The following is a 21,109-nucleotide window of genomic DNA, read 5'->3' as shown; positions in this document are numbered from 1 at the left end:
ATCAGATGAGCAGCTCTAGATTTCCTTAGTAATGCTCAGTCTTCATTGGAGCAACACAGAAACAACTTATATCCAACACTCTAATGTAGACTCTTTTCAGCCTCACAGATATCTAGAATATTAACCCGGCTCAGAAAAATTAATCAAATGTGTCTGATAATTTTTAAGGGTTTGCTTTTTCACCATTTCACTTGGCATAGAATAGAAACTGCAGATCCTCAAGTTTTAATCTATACTTGCTTGTGTAACCATCAAATCAAGGGTCCAAGAGGGCCTTAAGGTGTAAGGCTAGGCATATAGATTGACTAAATGACCCAGCTGGGGGAGGTTTTAACAGATTAATCTAATATCTCACAGGAATTCTGGACCGGGCAGGGTTTGAGTCCAATTTCAGTATGGCTTCACCTGAGTTTGTTGGCTTGTGTTATCCATTTTTATACAGGGCAGAAAATTACTGGAAATTAACTCATACATTGAAGAATTGTCCTGCCTCCCCTGAGGAGGACATRAGAAGTACATTATTGTTGATGATTACAAGAAACCTGGATACTGAGCAGGAAGGATTTATATAATTTCTGTGCATAATTAACAGGAACAGTGACAATACAGAGATGGCAAAACTACAATTTTCATTTGAAACTATGTATTTCAGAATACGAGGGTCTATATGTTAAGGTCATGCTCATCATTTCAGTTCTTGATAATTAGCAACACTGATCACATCTAAACTATAATATTCTTCCTCTCTGTTCTTGTGACATGTCTTTGGTGACAAACTAGTCATTAGTCACTTTTATAAATGCAATGTTGCCTGGCTGATTTTTAGCTCACAGGACACTATATTTAAAATACATCTCTCTCATCCACAGATCATTCTGTATTCATCTTACTTCTGTGCTTACTTCTGTATCAATTACTTACTGCTTTTCTTTTCACTCTCATCTAWACACTCAGAGCTTTTTGTTAACCTGATGTGCCTTGTCTTCTGCTTTCTGCCTTCTCCAAAGCAATCTTTGCACATAACAGTATCCTTCCACCTCTATCTTTCCTCAAATCAACACGTAAATATACATCTTTCTCAGCAGTCACKTCCTTTCCCTTTGCTCATTATTCATGCATTTATGTAGCAGTTAATAATAGCCAAACTCTAGTCAACCAAACAGCTACAGTGAGTTTTTGTATGTTAAGCACAGTTTAAAGCAGCATTTAATCTATCTACTATTTACTTAAAAAAAAAAAAAAAAAGTTTAAACACCAGCCAATTGAGTTATCCCTACCTAAGAAAAGTCAGCTAGAACTTTCTCCTCATAGAATGTCTTCCTGGAAGAAGTGATTCTTATCAGATTTTTCATCTGTAAATGTACACCTAGCTAGAACAGAACATCCACTGCACTTTCCAGGTAAGGAACGCTGCAGTATCAATAAAAAACTGTCAGCCTATTGACAATATAGCCTTTAAAGAGCCATGAAATGTACTCATAATTTAGTGTTGCTTGAGTTTATTTTTAATGGATGTCTAGTGGGAATTCATATAACAGACCTTTGCCTGCACATTCTTAATCTAGTCAGGCCTCGATCTTGGAGGTAAAACAGRAAAAAGCAGTGCTAGAGCAACTTGGGAACACACTCGTGGCTTCAAGTGTCTGCTTTCCTGCAGCCTTAGGGGCCGGGCGGGGCCGAGYCCCGGACAGCAGCGTGTCCCCGAGTGTCCGGGGCGGGACCGGCTGCAGGAGCCACCTGCCCCCGGCACCTCCCCCGCCCGCCCGGACCGCGCCCGGAGCTCGCCCGGAGCTCGCCGAGCCGCCGCCCCAGCCCGGGGCGAGGCTTCCTGCGCTCGGCCCCCGCCGCCTTCCCGGGAGCCAACCCCGGGCTGCGGCCGCGGGGCGGGGGTGAGCCGGGATCGCGCCTTATGCAACCGGCTCAGGGAGCGGCCGCCGCCGCCTCGCCGGCAGCAGCAGCAGCAGGAGCAGGAGCAGCCCGGCGCTGTCCGTGAGTCCCGGGCCGAGGGGAAGAARGGCAGCGCAGGCGCTCCGGTCCCGCTCCGCCGGGCCGTCCCGCAGGTGCGGCGGGGCTGAGGGGCTCCGGCCGGGCCGGGCCGGGGGTGAGGCGGGGCTCCCTGACTCCCTCGCTCCGGAGCGCGGCTGTCTTGCGGAGGAGGAGGAGGAGGAGAGGGCGGGAGCTCCTCAGCCCGTGCCGGCCTTCCCCTCAGCACCCCGCCCGGCCGTGTGCCCGGCAGCCCGGCTGCGGGGAGATGCGTGCCTGGGACGACCTCTACCCGTTCCCATTGCCGCCCTCATGGGTGCCGGGGGCTGCCGTCGGGATTCTTTCCTTGCACTTCTTCCAGAAACTCCTCTTCCCCTACTTCTGGGCCGACCTGAGATACCTGTTCAAAGTGTTCACCTATGGGCTGAGAGTGGAGATGTACCGGCTGCAGGGGCGGGTTGTCACCGTCCTGGACAGGTTTGTGAAGCTGGCGGAGAAGCAGCCCCACAAACCATTCCTCATCTACGAAGGGACCGTTCACACCTACCGGGATGTAGACCGGAGGAGTAACAGGATAGCGCAGGTCTTCCTGAAGCACGAGGCTCTGAAGAAGGGAGACACGGTAGCTTTGCTGATGGGGAATGAGCCGGACTTCATCCACGTGTGGTTCGGACTGGCCAAGCTGGGCTGTGTGGTGGCGTTCCTCAACTTCAATGTCCGCCTCAGATCTCTCCTGCACTGTGTCAGTAGCTGTGAGCCCAAGATACTGGTTGTGGGAGCAGGTAGGGTATACTCCTCATTCCTACATCCAAAGCTTTTAATGTCACATCTCCCACATGTCTGGCCCTTCAGATCCTTTATTGGAAACCTGATTTACAGATGTTCACAGAAWGAAGGAAACATAGGGCTGGAGGAGGCTTCAATATGTTATAAAGCTTCAGCCTCTCAGGTAGAATCAATTATATCCATGCTTTGTGAACATCCATTTAATATTTTTTTTTAAAAATGTGCCTTGCAGAAGAGTCTTCAATGTCTAAGTACAGCCTGTTCCAAGTGCTGAATTGCTGCATTAGTAGTTTAAAGTGTTTCTGAAAATGACCTATTAAGAATAATTTTCCATTACTTCTCTAACAGTCAAATTTAATTTTATTTAACTCTTGTACTTTATTCTCTCATACAATCTCCYCATCTTTCTACTGATCAAACACATTGGAAAACTGAAGGTCTAAACTCAGATTGTACAGCATCTGCTGCTCAAGTGTTTGCAGAGACATGAGAGTTTTCCAGAAATAAAGTTTCAGGTGTAGAGCACATAGGAAGTTGATTCATAATAACCACGTTGGTGTTGGATTGTAGAAGAAATTGCTGTTTTTAAGTAGTGTTTGTGTGGTGTATGTTTCCACAATACTTCATTTTTGTTAAATGCTTCAAAATAATTTAAAATCTTGTTTTWGGCATCCTGGGCATTGTATGTTCAGATTGGGCTTCAGTTAGATGTATAAACTGAAGACACATCCAGAATATAAAGTTGCCATAGCATTTATGGTCAAGTGCAATTGAATCTGCAATGCTCAAAGATCACAGTACCTTGACACTTGATTGGAGGAAAATATATCAAAATACTGTATATTAATGTTGTCCCCACCCTCTAAAATTATTTTTTCAAATCTACTTTGCCTTTTTTTCTGTCACACATCTTCTTTCTTTACCTCTGTTACRCAAGCTGTCGGGTTTTGCACCCCTAACAACCCCATGGCACCTAAATGATAGATTTTTCCTCCATCTGTTCTCTGATGCTAAAAATTTGTATTTTCAAAAATATGTTTAAGATTTTTCCCTTGCATATTTTTAAATTATAAATCTTGTAGTTTTGGTTCTATGTGATATGCTGGTTTAAGATCCTTAGTAATTAAGACAATAACACAAAAGCCAATTTAAATATCCAAGTACATGATGTTTTTAAGGCTTCTGAACTGACAGTTTTCCATTTTGCCTTCTTACTTAACTTGTAAAAAAAAATCTTTTTAGCCTCTTCTTATGAATATATAAATGTATATGAATATACACTTTGAGTGTATGTTGAGGAAGGGAATGAATGTTCAGGAACTTCCTGCTCATTGACTGTGGCAAGGGAGAAACTTTGGATCAAAACTTGTGTCTAAGAGTAGTTTTTATTTAAATAAGAGATTAACTAATGAATGAAAAAGCACTTGCAGAGYGGGGCCAGGAACTGTTTCTCCTCTCATCTACCAGCAGCTGACAGTAAGAGCAACTGTGTTGAGCTAAGTTGTTCTGGGACTCTGTCTCTGCTTTCAGGAGAAGAGCTGTGTGCAGACAGATGGTGCAACAGATATATCAACAAATTTGTCTCACTTGCTATTTTACGTTTTTGGCTTCTTATTTCATTAGTGGCTTTTAGCCTCTGGTGTAAATCTGTCAGTCCCATAAGCCTCTTCATTATTTTTCTTCRGGACTTAGAGGTTCTTTTCTTATTTGTATCTGTGAAAGAAGRTAAAGTTGCTTGGTTGTCAGCTGTTGACCACATCATATGGGAGCCTCTCCAAAGGAGTCCACATTTAGCCACTGAAGGTTTATATACAGTCCAGTGTTACTGTGAGGAGTAACTCATACCACTCTTGAAAGAAACATATTGTACCTAATTATTATAGATAGCAATTTTCTGTTAATATTTATAAAAGTTGCAGAGCAATGTTTAACACTGGGGTTACAGTCAGTTACATAGTACTCAGAGGTCTACTAAACATTTTCTCCTCTRGTGTTAGTGCGAATTTCAAGGGATTCTTCCTTATCAATAGGGTTGAGTTGTGCCTTTTGCTCTTATGGCACCATTTTCACTGGAGTATGGATAGCCTGAACATACTATAGCTTTTTCTTCAAAATATTTTGAACTAAAACAAATCAAGTTGTGGTCTAATATCAATGATTGCCATTGAAGGCATTGTGTTTGGCAACTAAGGTTGCGTTTTTTTTAATCAGGGAATAGTATGTAATGGCAGTGTTTCTGGATAGTGAAATTCTTTTTAAAAATGTGTAGGTTTTTCACCCTCCACACAAAAATACAAGTTGATTTAGCAACTCTATTTCTTGCAGTAGTTACAAACTGTATCTTCAGTGTTTTGGGTGGCCTTCRATCCTATGCATAGATCAAAGATATATAGATACGCAGATCTTATTCACAGCAGAAATTAGCCCCTAATAATTTGACTGCCTGTGCTTTGCAAGACCAATTCTTGAAATTCTCGTCTGTAGTAGCAGATTAGAACAGGGATCTGAATAGAGGGTCTGCTGTTAATATCTTACTCTATATCTAGTTGATATTAAGGTTTCACTGGTGTGGAAGGGAACTTTCCATCTTCAGCTGCTCTCTGAAAAAACTTCCACAGATAATTATTCATGGCTAAATCTTCCCCATTCAGAATGGTGCTGTAGTCTCCCTTTGTGTGAGTTGATTGCATCTTGAAGCTTTTTTTTGTACCTCATTTTCAAAAATGATTTTATTTTTTACAAATATGGTACCTCCATAYAAATAGGCTGGATACCATTTATGGTTGCATTTTCTTCCATATCTTGTTCCATTTTTCTTACTGCCTCTTAAAAATCTTTTTCACATGCTATATTTTACTCTTCATTTTTGCTGTATGYCTGCATATTTTTCAGATATTGTGGTTTGGTAACCCCATTCAATTACTATCATCTTGTCTTTGCTTCAGCTCTTGGAATCAGACTTGCTTCTGGTCCAACAGTTCTCTGGTACTTGGATYGCTTTTTCTAACTTTAGATGAGATTGTTCCAGTAGTATTTTAGTTTTTTGGGTTTGATTTTGACTTAATGTAGTCTGTGAACTCAGCAATTGAATGTTTTATTTTGAAGCCTCAGATATGCTATAAAAACTTAAAGATTTATTCCTYTTGTTGGTTTCTTATATGAAATGGCTGTCTCTAAAAGGCTGCTTTTTTTCCTCTATGACACCAATGTGCTTTTAATTAATTTAGTGCAGTCAGGTAATTTTTTTTTTTTTGTCTTTTCATCCAGGTTCTGGCTAAAAGGCAAATACAGATTCTATGATAGGCCAGTATTTAGTCTTCCTGTTCCTTTTCAGTTATTTCATTTGCCTTTGTATTAGAGAGTTTTTTGCTATAATGACTCTCACTTGTGTGCTATGTTCCCAGAGTRTTTAGTCCTTGCTTTAATCTGTTACTTAACCTTCTCACGCTTCCATTCCCAGAAACACTGTCTCCCACAACTCCCACTTTGGGGAATGTTTCTTGAAAGAGATTCAAAAGCTGGTGTTTAAAACTGCAATTTTAAATAAAATAATAGTTAACTAACTTGGAAGTAAATGAGGAACTTGTAAAAGAGAAATATGTATGCTCTTCTCTTTCAAAAGGTGTTTGTCTTTACTGTATTTGTTACTGGACTTTGCCACCTTTAGTTCTTTGAAAGCTGCTGGTTAAACAGAGGAGGTAAGACATGGCTTAAAATGATGACATTTCTTTACRGCACCATGTCCTTTCTGGGGAATATTTCCCAGAATATTTCCCATATTGAAGAAGGGATTACATTGTATCTTTTGTGTCATTATATCCATTGCAGTGTAACAGTGTAATATTAAACAACATTTACAGCCTAGTGACCAGCAAGAAATACACAAATGAAATTATTTTCCAGGGCATTTCTAGTGTGTTCCTACTGGGAAGAGCTCAGCTCAGAGCTGGATATCCCAGACTTCCGTCATGAATTCTGATGCAAGGATTCAGCTGTTAAAGGATTGCTTTCTAAACTCYGTGAGGTTGATTTGCACCGGTGCTGATAACAAAGGCTCTTAAGGGAGTGTGCATGCCGGGTGAACMCGTGTGGGCAGCTGCTCTGTGAGGCTCTGCCTGAGCAAAGAGATCAGACTGAGATGACCTCCAGAGGCCCCTTCCATCCTGTGATTCTGCAGTTCTGTACAGGGGAACATCTCCCAGCTGTATAGCATTTTTCTGGCCAGGATTCTTTACTCTTGAGGCACTAGCAATGCCTTCTGTTGCTGCTGAGTGTATTCTGAAGTATTCAGAACCATATCTGCATTCTGGAGAAAAAGAGTAAGCAAATTATTTTTTAGTATTTGTACRTTAAGGTCATATGATGTTACAAGTAGAAGTATCATCTTTCATGTTAGTCACTGAATAAAAAAAGAAATGGATTCTATCAAAACTACCTTTTCTTATGTGTTTGGAATAAARATATATTTAGACCTAAACATTTAGCAAAGGGATCTATAGAAGACCTGTGGAAGGCACCCTGCTCCATTAGACATCCCATCTCTTTCATCACTGGTTCTTACATAGTCTGTGTCTTGTCTCAGRTGGTCTTTGAGTGGAAAAAAGAGCCAACTATGATTTGTGTTGGTGTTTTATGTTTTATTACCTTTACCTCCTTCAGTGGTGCTTCAAGACACCAACAATGATCCTGAGCCACAGCTGACTTTTCTGCTATTATTACTTTGCGAGAAGCTGTGCTAAGTCACTTGGGGGTTCAAGTACAAGGAACAATTATTTTCTGAGGCCACACAGTATGGGGAAGAGATTGGACTTGATATAACTTCCTGACCGTATCAGCCAGGGTACACATCAAAGTTGTGTAAGAASCGTTTCATAGGGTTTTCTCTCTGAGTGACTTTCTGTTCTGTACAAGCTGATCTCATAATCTAATGTATTCCTTTCATCAGTGTGAGACTGTGTCCTTGCCAACAGCCTGCATGATTTCTTTGCTAGAAAATAACATAAAAAACCTTTGTGCAACTGTAAGCCTAGGACAGTAGCTCGAAACAGATTTTCCTTGCTTTCTCAGAAGATGTAACAGAGTTAAGCATTCATGTGAGTATAAAGTAACAGTTTAATAAACTTTCATTAAATAACGCTTTAAAAGTAAGAGGAGAAGAAAAAACAAGTGGAAAACATAGCCATCCCAATCAATTCCAGATATGTATTCCCAGTAGGCCAAATAATTAGCAAGTGGTGAACATTTGTATACAAATTTTGTAAACAACACAGATGGAACTTGCCAAATTTTATATGAGCAGACATTTCTTCCAAAACGAGTAATCCAAAACCTGAATATACTTTCATAGTGTAAAAAGTAAACAAGTACTYGAGAGAAACTCCAAGTTTAAATAGCCAAGGTGCTTTACTGCTTTTGCTTTTCTGTATGATAAGGTGCACATACAAGGTACCTCTRGAAATAATCAAATTGTAGCTCTTGCAAGAGGGCTGTGTCTACCTGACAGGTGGAAAAGATGATGTGTAAAGGCCAGAGAGCCCTACACAATGCCTAGCGTGTTTTTTTTTTGTGGAACAAAATGTTAGTTGACTATCATTAGAGCTATTATTTGGAAATATGCTAGYACAACTGAGAGTCACTTTCAAACACCCCGTCTCCTGTGTGTTCCAAAGTAACTTTCAGTTTCTGGCACTTTGAATGCAGCTGTTTTGAATCACCTTTTTTTATTCAGGAAATAATTTATTGTTTCTGCTGTTCTCTGCTATCTCCTGAGAAGTTTCTTTCATGATAGCGTTTAATTAYAAGCTGCTCACGCACTGTTCCAAGTACTAGATTCCTGAACACMGAAGAAAAATTATGCTCTGTAATCATCTAGTAGTTCAATAGTAGTAAAAAACTACAGAGCTGTTGTTTTTAAGAGTGAATGTTTAGAGAAACAATAGACAGTGTGTGTGTTTAATTTGAAGATTAATCTTAACTATTTTGGGTTAATATATTTCAGCCTACTAAAAAGGAGCTGTGTCCTCGTYATTCTTAATTCTTAAATAATTGTAGGGTTGAAATTAATAGTTGCCATCTTTCTTCCTTTGATGCAAGAAAAGGGGGGAAAAGAAAAAGAAGAGACAAGTCCTCTTCTTTCTGACAGACTTGCATTGTAGATGGAGCCATTGCATTAACAAAGAATGACAGAAAATGCTRTATTCTCTAACTATTTTTGAGACCAGAAATAGAACTCCAACTACTTCTAACACCTCTGATACTTTTGCAAGGTTCTCAGTCTAACTTGCACCKACACAAGCTATCCTTAGTATATATGAGACATATATGCATAATAGAAATTTAAAAATCAGTATAAGAAGGTACTATCTATGTAGTTATTCCATCACACTTGGTTTACTGATAGATGTGAGAAATAGTAGAGTTGTATCTTCCTATTTATTGCTSAAAAACCCCCCATAATTCTATTATTTAACAGCAAGACAGAATTAATATGCCAATCAACCTTGACATTCACTGTTCTTAACATTATTTTTTTGTTCACATTTTTTCAGTCTATTGGTATCTATAATGGACTATGTTCCAATGATTCAAACTGGAGGCTATGTATCTTTCAGATTTTTAAAATTGTTTGAGTGATTTCTTCCTGAAGTCATTCTGCAGTACAAGGAGGTTAGAACACAATAATTTTAATGTTAAACTACATCAGATCTATTTGCTAAATGTTCATAAAATAATGTAAAACTTGTACTTGATAGGCTTCAGGCTTGTAAAACATGTTTAGCTGATGATAGTATGCTATATATCTGTAACAGCAATACAGATGAGTATGTTTTTAATTAAAATATCTACATCAGTCTGTCATTAGGAAAGTAGTTTTCTGAAAGATTAAAAATCTTCCGTTGTTTTGGTATAAAATTGATACATTCCATTAATGGTATCCATATTTAATATTCGTGAAATGAGTTTGGAGTTGACTTCAGGATTTCAAATGCTGGCTCTGGCAGTGCCTCATTGCCAGGTTCTGGGTGAGTCATGTCAGCTTTGTTTGTTTATTCATCTATAAAAACCAATAATAAAATAGGAATRTTTGCAAGATTAATTGCTTAGACTGAGATATATTGAAGCACTTAAGTGTAAATGAGTTCTATTCAAAGCAATATTGCTCCTGTTCCCAGATTATTACTTTAATGACTGTGCAATCTTCTGAGAAAGTGCTTCAAAACACAAATACAAAATGGATTATTTAAGGATTGCCCTCTACATATATCTTCTCTTTTTATTAAGCTGGGAAGCTCTATCATTGTTTCTTTCCTGATAAGTCAACAAAATAAGYTTCACTTACATTGCTCTTTGTTTTTAAATTAGTCATTTCTGTGCTTTYGAAAAAGAGAAAAAAAACAACTTCTCAATGGGACGTTGCTGTTGAGGGCATCCAAGGAAACTTGTACTGTAATTACCATTTATGCATATATTTGACTTGTATCTTCAGTGAATTTCTTCAAGATTTATTAGAAGTTGAAATTTAACCATACTTCATTCTGGTCTTAGCAATGACTRAGTGTTAGCTAAAATCATGTGGGAAAGAAGAACTAGTAATCAAGGCTCACAAGTCTGCTTTGAGAGCTAGTTGATGKCTAGACTATGTGGGATCAGCAGTATTTTTAACACAGAATATCCTGATTTCAGTGAATTTTCATTCTAGTTCTTCGTTATTTTATTGAATCTATTTATATCCATGGAGGTGACTTACGTTTCTATATGATAAAGAGTAAAACTTTAAGAAGAAATATACTTTTTTCTCTAGTTTTGTGAATAATGTAAGTAACATTATTTCATGTTAATTTTTAAGATTTGCTTGGGACACTGGAAGAAATTCTTCCTAAACTTCAAAAAGATGTTAGTGTTTGGATAATGGCCAARGACTCCACATTCCCAAGTGTGCATACCCTTTTAGACAAAATAGAAGCTGCRTCTGAAGACCCTGTTCCAGTTAATCAGTGCTCTGCCGACAACCTCAAGACACCTGTTTTATACATATTTACTTCAGGAACAACAGGTACTGGTCTGCTAGAGAGTCTGAATTTTCCTTCAGCTTTCATTTAGAAACCTGATTTTTCTGAAACTCTAATATCTTAATAGCAAAATGCTGTGTTTCTCATCTGGAAGCATTATTAAAGAAGACACTAATTTCTTGTAACTRTTTCYATTCAGTGGTTTATAGGTGTCTCTTACTTTTTCCTGCCACATTATATAAATACTATGAGAGGCTTTTGTCTCTTACTACTTCACAGCCAAGGTGYTTCAAAAAAATTGCCTTTTTGGTCRGTTTAAAACCATAGTAGATAGTATTTTGTGATCATGTAACACTGCCTAGTTAAAAGACGATCTAGAAACAAGCAAATAGACATTTGTTTTTCTTTCATTAAGTCATGTTTTATGCAGGTCACTGTAGAGACAGAAAATAGGATTAAGTTACTAGCCTTTTAGTTTAGAAACACATGTCTGAATTGTGCTCCAGCAGCTAAGGAGCTAAGACTTAAAAAAACCTGATCACTGACATGAAAGGCAGCATTATGTTTTTAAGATGATCAGATTGGCATTCTCATTCAGTTGAATGCAACAGTTTTAGTCACATGAAGACTGAAAATGCGTATGTGGTTTGAGGCTTGGTTCCTTCTTACAAATAATAGTTCAATTATTTGCTTCAGGTTCTCAGGAAAAAATAGGAAATAAGGATGATGTTATTCATCATCATTACAATGATGCATAATATCAGCCTACAATAAAAACATTAGAAACATTTTTGTAATACTACTAGCATAAATATGAGTAAGCTTGCTGGTTAAGAGTAGGGAATTAAAATTAGCTAAAAAATATTACAGAATTATCCAGGTGGGATAATTATGTTTCTACAACTGCAGTCAGAATATCTGTGTGAAGTCTCAACTTTCAGTTATATAGAATTAAAAATATTTTTGAAACTTTGTATGTTATACATTAATTAACATTGGATTTCTATTTATGTAACTAATACCATAAGGTTTGTTTAGTCTGAAGAGTATGGAATATCTAATTGTGAGTAATTGAGCATTTTCACACATTTTGATAAACCAATGACTGATAAACTTAGTTCAAAGAAAGGAGTATTTTGCACAATCTGTAGTGGTCACTTTGTAAAGGCAGAATTAAAAACCCAAGACTGTAGTAAACTTCTTGTTATAAGCAGTTTATTGGCAATGTAGACTACACATCTTCAGTGTGATGGGCTTTGGAGAGGCCTTGGGGTGTAGCTGGACTCTCCACAGATTAYACCTCCAGCTCTAGCTAAGCCTTCAAATGAATAAAAGCTTTGCTAGAATAGGTGAGAAAGTGTTAAGAACAATTACATTTTTAAAAAAATTGAACAGCTTTCACTGTTCATCAACAACCAGACTCAGAACTGGAATTTGTGTGTGTTTGAGAACATGTATCATACAAGACCACATCCCTAAGCAAATTAATGGCTATCAGAGTAGTACCCCAAGAAGCCCATGCTTGCATGTCTGCCTCTTGCTGAGCAGAAATGCTGTGCTGGATCTGAAGAAACTCTTTCCAAAGAAGCTAAGTGTGTGGTCTTTTCACTGTTGGTATTTTTTAAAAAAATTCTTTATAAAATTATAAAATAAATAGAAAGATATTGATTTATGATTCCTAGATAAGCACCCACTGTGTGATCTACTCCRTGTAGATCCCATACCTTTATTATTTACTTTACAGTCACAAAGACTCTTGCCTGAACAAGATCTGATATGAAGCCTCTTTATGTTAAAAGAAATCCATAAGCGGAGTGAATGTTTTTGTCCCTTCTTGCTCTATGTAATTTGATAGCAGGCAAACCACTGAGAGTCTCCATGTTTCCACTTATTTGACTGGACATGGCATCTGACTAAATAGCAAAAAGCTGGGTGATCTTTATGTGTACGGAAAAAACATGCAATATTTTGTTAAACAGCCAGTTGGCCACCTAAAAAGATGGTTGATAATTTGGTTACAGAAGAAAGAATTGATTCTTTAATGATTTTAGACACTTTATGCAGGAAAAAAAAAAGGTTGAGTTCTTTTTAAGAGAAGCTTTACACATTATTTTGTGTTTKCTTGCAGGTCTTCCAAAGGCAGCAGTCATTAGTCATTTTCAGATTCTTAAAGGAGCTGCTGGACTGTGGGCTTTTGGGGCTACTTCACAAGATATAATTTATATTACTCTGCCTCTTTATCACAGTGCAGCTTCTCTTCTTGGCATTGGTGGATGCATTGAACTGGGTAAGAATTGTTTGATTTTTTTAATAGATAATTAATTATTGTAAAAATACATAAAACACAGGTTCACTACTCTTTAGGAGATTAATGCTTTGCTCAAATTAAATGAATAGTGTTTTTCATAATAGCTGAATATTTAGGGGAGAGGGAGACTTTAGTAATAACAAAGGATCTGTACAAACTCTCTCTGTGGAGAAGAATTAATTACCATAATTTGCATCACAAATATTTTTACTTTATAATATTTAGGTAAAACGGAAGTTAAGGAYACATGCAATACTTTGGCAGTGTGCATGGTGCATTAGTATATGTTTAGACTTGGCATTGTACACTAGAATAGAACAGAAATGTGTTTTGGTGAATTTAAAATATTGACAAAAAACTTTATAGTAAACATTCCATATGTTTTYTAATGATATATAATTTTTTTCCATTTGTGTTCTGTTTTGACACTGACAATAAAACRCATGTATTACTGGGACAGTGTATGTGTCCACAATGACTCTCTTATAAAAGATTTATTTGGAACTCCATGGCAAATATTTTCTGTTTCCTTATGCATGTTCCTTTATGCATCAAGTACACATCAGAGCAAGGAAAAGATCATTGTGTTATGGATAAATTCTATCTAAATTTGCATTGATCAAAACTTTCTAGTGAAATCAGGCTTCACTGATAGCCAAATGATTTGCTAATCAGCCAGAATTTTCTTGATGTTTTCAGTTAAATGCTTGAACAAAAGAGCTCAGGCAAAACTCTTAAATAATGTTACAACAYGAACAATGAGAAGTTGTCTTCTTGGTTTTAACCTCTAACCTATTACTTTTCTGTGTCAAGCAGAAGGTTGGTTTCATTTCCCTTCTTTGTCTACCARCTTTGAACACACATTTACAAATAACACAGCTTAAATACTGCATAGTTCTGTGAGTGAGGCTCTCTTAGTTCCTCAGATGTTCTGTTTTTTAGCTAAGTTGCCACACAGAGAAATTACTTAATTTCCTTTTCTACTGCTTCCATAAAGGTGCAACCTGTGTGTTAAAAAAGAAGTTCTCAGCTAGTCAGTTTTGGAGTGACTGCAAAAAGTACAATGTGACTGTCATCCAGTACATTGGAGAACTTTGCCGTTACCTTTGCAATCAGCCAGTGGTAAGTGGAATTGAAGTGATGCCTATTTGTCTTCAGTACACTTATTGTTCCTAATGTGGGTGTATTAAAAGGAAAATTAAACTGTTTTGGATGTGTTCTTTTGCCCTTCTTTTTATGTAAGGCTCTGCAAATATTTGGTGATTTGTAGACGGTTAATAAAAATAATGATTTGAATCAYGAACATGTACTAAAAGTGTTATAAGGAACGATTTTGAGACTAAAAATTGATTCAGTATAATTTGATGAAAAAATATTATTTTACAGAATTTACAAGGTAAGAACCAGGATTWCTGTTCAATGCCTTTTCTGAATTTTCCAGGCTTTGTTTTCTCGTCACTTGACTGTGTCAGAGGTCATGTTTTGCCTGCCATGTTTTAGCACTGTTTTGTTTTGTGGAATGTACATATTCTGAGACCATTTGAATAATGTTTTAAAATTTGGAAGGGGCTTAGTCTAGGTTAGCTTTYAGTTCAATGTGAAACATTTGGTTTTTGTGGCAACAATATAACTATTAAAGACAACAAACTTAGTTTTATTAGCGTGACCTTAGTGGTGTGATGGTTTGGTGACATGGTGTTGAGTATGAAGTATGGTGAACCTGGATATTATCAAGTATAGCTGACTCAGGTCAACTGAATTTACTCCTGATCTGGCTGTTTTCTCATAACTTCTGTGTTCCCTGATTGATGACAGGGAGAACACAAGGTGTTTAGGCTACACTGAATACCTAAAATTTGTTGGAATTAACCCAAGATGTATAGAATAGTATAGATGGAATTAATATAACCTGTTGGATAGCAAACCCAACTGACTTTGTATCCTCAGCTGCTTGTGCTAAATGTGTCAAAGTGAATATTTAAAAAAACATTMATCGTCCATAAACTGAAATTCTTCTTGGTAATGCTGGCAACGTCTATCCATTTAGGAGCTGCAGGTTGTCCTGTTGTGTTTCAATAATAAATCCTAAATGTTACCTCATACATGATCTTACCTGGTTAAAAATTTTAATAAATGACTTTGCACAGCTATAATCAGAAACAGCTTTTATTTTGTATATTAAATAAAAATAAAAAAAATAACAACCTCGAAGTGTCTGTATAACATTAGGCAAAAGAATTATATCCTCTTTTAATTTAAAATATTTAGGAGAACAGAAAGTAATTTGTGAAAATGTACAGAAGTTGGATGCAATGCAAGTCTAATCTCTTTGAAAAGCCTCTCTTTGCTACTATCATAATTTGATTTTATTACTGCATAAAAATAATCAGTGGTTTATTTATTTTTCAGTGAATTTTATTAAAATAACTCATCTCTTAAGAAAAGGTGCCAGTAACCTGAACTATTTAATCTGAAAATCATTAACATCCTCTTCAAGCAGTATTCTAAATTAAGAGAATGCAAACCAGTCTGTTTCCAGAATAATAATTTGCATTAATATCTCGAGTTGCTGACCAAAGAATGGAAAAGGTCATTGGCTTGCTTTTCCCTCAGGAAAATTTTCAAAAGTATGTTTAAGCAATATAGTTGTGGATCATAGATCCTACTGCACTATCCATGCATGCCTCAGGAAAGTGGAAGTTCTTGAATTAAAGGGAGCGTGAGGGTCCAATGAGCACCAGAAGATGAGAAACCAGAACAGTGATACCTTCCCTACTGATTTTTTTCTGGTTATGTTTTGGGGTTTTATTTGTTGGCTTTTAATTTTTATTTGTTCAGAGCGTTTTAACTTTATAGCAAAATAAACAACTACCGGATAACAAAAAATTAAGTTATAGATCATAAGAAAAATCAATATATAGGGGAGATGTAGTTTTTATAAATTGTGATTTTTCTTCATTGTAGGCTAACTTTATTTCTGCAAAATAATTTCCCTTCTCTTCAAAACTTCACAGCTTTTGTCATGTTTGTAGTCTGAGATATTAATTGTTCCTGTTTTCTGTTCTCTTACTGTACAGGGAGAGCAAGTTTTATTTTTCCCATCCCTTTTTATCTTAAAGTAAGAATTATAGGTTAATATACTTAATTTCTGAAACACTCAATTTTTAAATCCTCACCAAGCCATCATGAAGACAAAGCAATTTTAAATTGTGCAAGTAAAGTAATTTATACCATCATTATAACTATTCTGTTTGTTAATTTATGTCCATACTTTCTAGCAGCTGGCATGTCTAAACTCTTCCTTCTGTAAGCCTACAGGGGTGTTTTTGCTTGCTTGCTACGCCTTCTTAAGAAAAATTATAAAACAAATCAGTTTGACAGCTAGGTACTTGAAGAAAAAATATTAAGTATCTGTCATGTTAAAACTGGAAGAGAAACATGTTCACACAAATAAGTGGAAGGCTTTAAAATACATTCTGGGATTCACTCTAGTTTTCAAGTAAGTAATTTCCTAAGTTGGATTCTCTATTTAAATTTCATTAATGTAGAAGTACTGTATGTGCTAGGAGCATGAGAAAGATATGACAAGCTTTAAAGTTCTGTGAAGATATTATGTGGGCAGTGTTCTCGAGATTAGAGTGMTACAAAGCCCTTCTAATCAACAGAGAACAAAACCATAGTAATTACCTGATTTTCTTAATTTCTTTCTTTAACGCTAAACTTTCAATAGTGTATTTCTTACAGTTGGAGTCCACACTGTGGCCTGTTGTTTCATAGATTTTGAATTGAACTTTGGGCAAGTCTCTGTGGTAGCATATAGACTCTTGGCTGAGCTTTTATTTTGGTTCTTTCTTGTTTGATCGTTCTGCCTCCCACTCACATCTGCAACAGCTCTTGAAGACTCATGCAGTAGAATTTTTCTGGGGTTATTCTGCATCCAGTTTGGTTCAGTAATCTGTTGTCTGGGAAAAAAAAACCCATCTGTTAGAAGAGGAAGTTGTCTTTTTTCCTTAGGTACAAGTACAAAGACATGGCATTATATCATGTTCATAGATTTTGCTGGACTTGTAAGTGAGTAGTCCTCATGCCTACCCTCTTCCAAATACTTTTTCTGCAGTGTTTTGATTTCAGTGAAAATACAATTGCTAGCATTGATGACTAATAGCCATGAGTAGCTACAAAGTGGATCCTGCTACTCCAGTGAAAAAGAATATTAAAAAAATTAATAACTTGGTCTTGCTGACGGATATTGCTCAAAGTCTCTATTAACAGTTATCTGCAAAACTACAAAAGTATGGCTTAGCAGAGCTCCCTATATCCTCTCTTAGCAAGAGCCTTGGAAATTTGCTACTAATCTGCAGATATATTTTCCTTAGAGGCTTGTAACTAATTTAAATTTTAACATCTAAACTGTAAACAAAATCTTCTGAAGGCAGTGCAGATATATTTCAAATCTGATGTAATGATCTATTTAAATAATTCATCRCATCCTGAAGATTTTGGAAAGACAGGAATGGTAATGCAGCTTCTCTTTCCTGTTTTTCTCTAAAGAAGACTTGTATCCTMAAGTATGTTTCAAACAAAGGGTAGAAATCAGTTTTTCAATCATTGTATCGTAAGTTGTGATACAGTATGACACTATTTGTATGATTTATGATACATGAAAYAGGTAAACTCTCTATTAAAACCTCTACTTGTATTCAAAATCTGTTTCAGAAATAATTATATCATTGCTCAGAATTTCCCATTTAATATGTGTTCTGTTCTRTGTCCACTTGGTATTGAGACAGCGTTATCCTTTGGCATCAGTGACATTTCTAATTTCCTTAGGGTTACCTAAGTGTATAAGACCCATGTATATCAGCTTTCAGACTTTGTTCTGTTAAGCTGGGSCAAGACAGTCTCTCTACCAGATACAGTTTTGGCCAAGGGTTCTTTGGATGGGATTAAGCTCTCTAAAGTGACTTCAGAAAAGATGCTTAGGGATTTATTTAGTTAAAACTCTTCTGCGATGAAACAATAGTGGTTCAGAATAAGAAGACATACTGCAAGAGAAAACAGAACTTTTAGACTGAAAGCATATTCAGTACATCTGAAATGGAAGCTTAGGAAGGGTCATGAGATTTGGAAGCTTGTATTTTTCCCTCTGGATTGTACCAATTGATCTTAAAAAMAACAGACTGTATGTCACAGCAAACTTTGTGCTTTCAGCTGCCTACAATAGCTACAACATTATGATTTTAAAAAACTGTCTTTAAAAACATATTATAAACCCATGTATTTTTYTCTACTGCCTTCTGATACTCAAATGTATTGGCATACCTCTCTTGGAKTCCATCCATGGATGATCCTGTGTCTGTTTTGTGCTTCTTCCTGCTAGTAATTGCAAAGATTTTCAGATGTGCTTCATGGAAAAGGTCTTCTGTAATACCTAAGGAAGCATTAGATTTTTATATCCAAGACACACTGAAGGCCACTTGCAATGTCAACTACTGGTTCTAGCATTGTGGATTGAGACTTTTCGCAGTCTTTAAGAGGTCATAAAACTTGACCAATTTCCCTCCTTCCAGCTTTCAGTTTTTCCTAGATTTGTCCTTTGGGTTAAACTAGTCGAGTCATTCAGAAAATGTCCTTATATTAAAGCCTGGAAACCACAATCATGCTTTCACAAAGGGAAACTTCATATTGCTCCTAGAATACTGTGTGCAATATGCACTGCAAGAAATAATCTGTGTGTGATTCAATTCTCTGAATTGACCTTTGAAAAGTTTTGTGTAATTTGTTTTGACTAGTATACTCCTGGGGCAATCACCAAAAATACAGCGATCTGCTTCACATTACGGGGTGGAACACAAACAAAAGTGACTTTTTTTGTTGGTAGATATCTTCTGAGGAAATGGAAGTATGGCTAAACAAAACATTTCCTATTAGAAGAYGTAAATGATGAAAGCTTCTTGTAGAATATAATCCTAATAGATTATATATTATATATACAATATTATATAATTTGGCATTAAAAACGGGGTGAGAGTGAGAGTAATAGCAAGCAACCAGTCTCTGAGCTAGAAAGATGTGTCCTTTTCTTACTGTTCCTATCCTTTCTTATGATGTGTCTSTTCACACCCTTCCTGTTTCCTTCTGTATTTTTAAATTTGGTTATGTGTTTTTGCTCAGAAAATCTGATTGCAGTTTATAATTTGGCATTATTAAATAATGAACGTGGATGTTCTTTGAAATACATCTTGAAAAATGTATCACACCTGTAACAGTAGGATATCTCCCATCTTACAGTCGACTAAGCTCCCTGATGCCCCTTTTTCAATGCWAATGTGTCAGAGAGGAAGTGGTGAGTGTGTGTTCCATACATACCCTGTAAATGAGTGCAAATCCTGTGTCATTTCTCCTATCATATTTTATATTTCACTCATGTTTGCATTCTCAGTCCTTGAGATTGCTTTYAATTTCATCAAGGCCATGATACAGAGAATGCTTCATACCTTCTTTTCTTGAATTACCTTTGCATCTCTCCATTTGGCTTTTCCTTATGCAGAAATAGTGAAAGTAGGGCAATGTTTTCTTGTATTTTTTTAAAGTAGCTGCTAAGCATATTTTTTTCATGTAGCTGCAATCGTGAATCCTTCCTGCACCAGTTAGTATACCGTTGGTAACACTCTAAAMGGCATTTACCAACAGCTTAATCACATAGATAGTACAAGTGGTTTATTAAGAACACTTGAGGAGAAAAGACTGCCAGATGAAAAATCTCAGGTATGTGGTATTTAATGTAATAAGGCAGATCTTGACTTGTTAGTTAATTAATATACAAAAGAAACAAGCACGCAAGATGGAGACATAGTGCGTCAAACTGATTTATTATGTGTGCAGATGTTTGGTACATAGTTCAAAGATCTTGGCAGGATGAATGGAAAAAAAATCCAGGTGTAAGGTAAGAACAGTTCTTACTTATTAATGCATTGATTTAAATGAAAAAGGCATTGAAAAAGTGCTTCACCTTTACTGTTAGAAATAAGTGGATGCAGACTGACCCTCCATTTTATTTCAGAATCACTCTGAATTCAGAAAATAAAATCATAGCATTAAAATAAATAAACATTTTTGGAAAGATACTAATTTATTCTAAAATTTCTTGCCCTAGCTGTCTGTGGATATTTAGAAACACGAATATAAATGAATTATCACAGGACATGTGATTTGAACTTATTTGAACTAATACRTGGTAGCTGACCAGGGCTAAGCACTTTGCCTTTGTAAATGAGATATTGGGAAGAAATACAGCTTCTAGCGTAGAAAGTGTTCATTTGGTACTGTTTTTACAGTGAGCTGAGAATATGCATCCATACAATTGTTGCTGCATACCAACTGTTGCAAAGCAACTGGCTGACATGCCACAGCTTGATCAGGTGTCAAGAACAACACAGGGATAGCAGAGCTTTTCTGCTAGAGGAGAAATGTACTGACTCCCTGGAATTCCTTCTACTTCTGTAATTCTATTTATTGTAACAAAGGGAAGCTAGTTGAGGAAATGCTGTCTGAATATGGCTGAAATTCAAAGCATGACTGTTTGGTCTAGTCAGTTTAAAGCACAAGTTCCTCCATATTTATTATATTTATTTTTTCATTAGGACAATGTAAGCTTTCATCACTCAACCATGTTTTTGTAATTTGTTAGAATGATCATCTCTTTTCATTCCCTTCTCTTACTTGCAGCATTTTATTTCCTTCGTAACCATTCAGCCACAGTGCCCATGGATACCAGCATGGCTGTCCTAAGTGTTGGACTTTGGCAGTGATCCAGACAATGGTATATGTGACGATGTTTGATATTAAAAAGAGATGACAGATGTTAGAATGGCTAACTCCGTTTTATTTATTGTGGCTCACTTTATGTTGAAAGTTAGTTACACATAAAGCTTACATGAACTAATGTCACATATTAGTTATAAAAAAGGTAAAAATAGATACAATATAGCTGTATAAATGTACTCATTTGTAAAACTAATGT

The 21,109-nt window shown here is 36.6% G+C and overlaps 1 protein-coding gene across 1 annotated transcript in view; it reads left to right on the top strand.

Annotated features, from left to right (window-relative positions):
• Positions 1-1,833: 1,833 nt before the first annotated feature.
• The window catches only part of SLC27A6 (solute carrier family 27 member 6), a 35,855-nt gene continuing 16,579 nt past the window's right edge, over positions 1,834-21,109 (top strand). The window contains exons 1-4 of the mRNA XM_057385154.1: positions 1,834-2,765; positions 10,616-10,822; positions 12,907-13,065; positions 14,084-14,208. Of these exons, the coding sequence (XP_057241137.1) occupies positions 2,252-2,765; positions 10,616-10,822; positions 12,907-13,065; positions 14,084-14,208 (1,005 nt within the window). The 5' untranslated portion in view covers positions 1,834-2,251. The remainder of the gene's footprint in view (positions 2,766-10,615; positions 10,823-12,906; positions 13,066-14,083; positions 14,209-21,109) is intronic.

This window comes from Malurus melanocephalus, unplaced genomic scaffold (assembly GCF_030028575.1).
Source record: "Malurus melanocephalus ecotype Western Australia unplaced genomic scaffold, MMel_1.1 scaffold_15, whole genome shotgun sequence".
In the NCBI taxonomy this organism is placed as follows: domain Eukaryota; kingdom Metazoa; phylum Chordata; class Aves; order Passeriformes; family Maluridae; genus Malurus; species Malurus melanocephalus.
The sequence above is the reverse complement of the archived record's forward strand: the minus strand, read 5'-3'. Positions and strand labels throughout refer to the sequence as shown.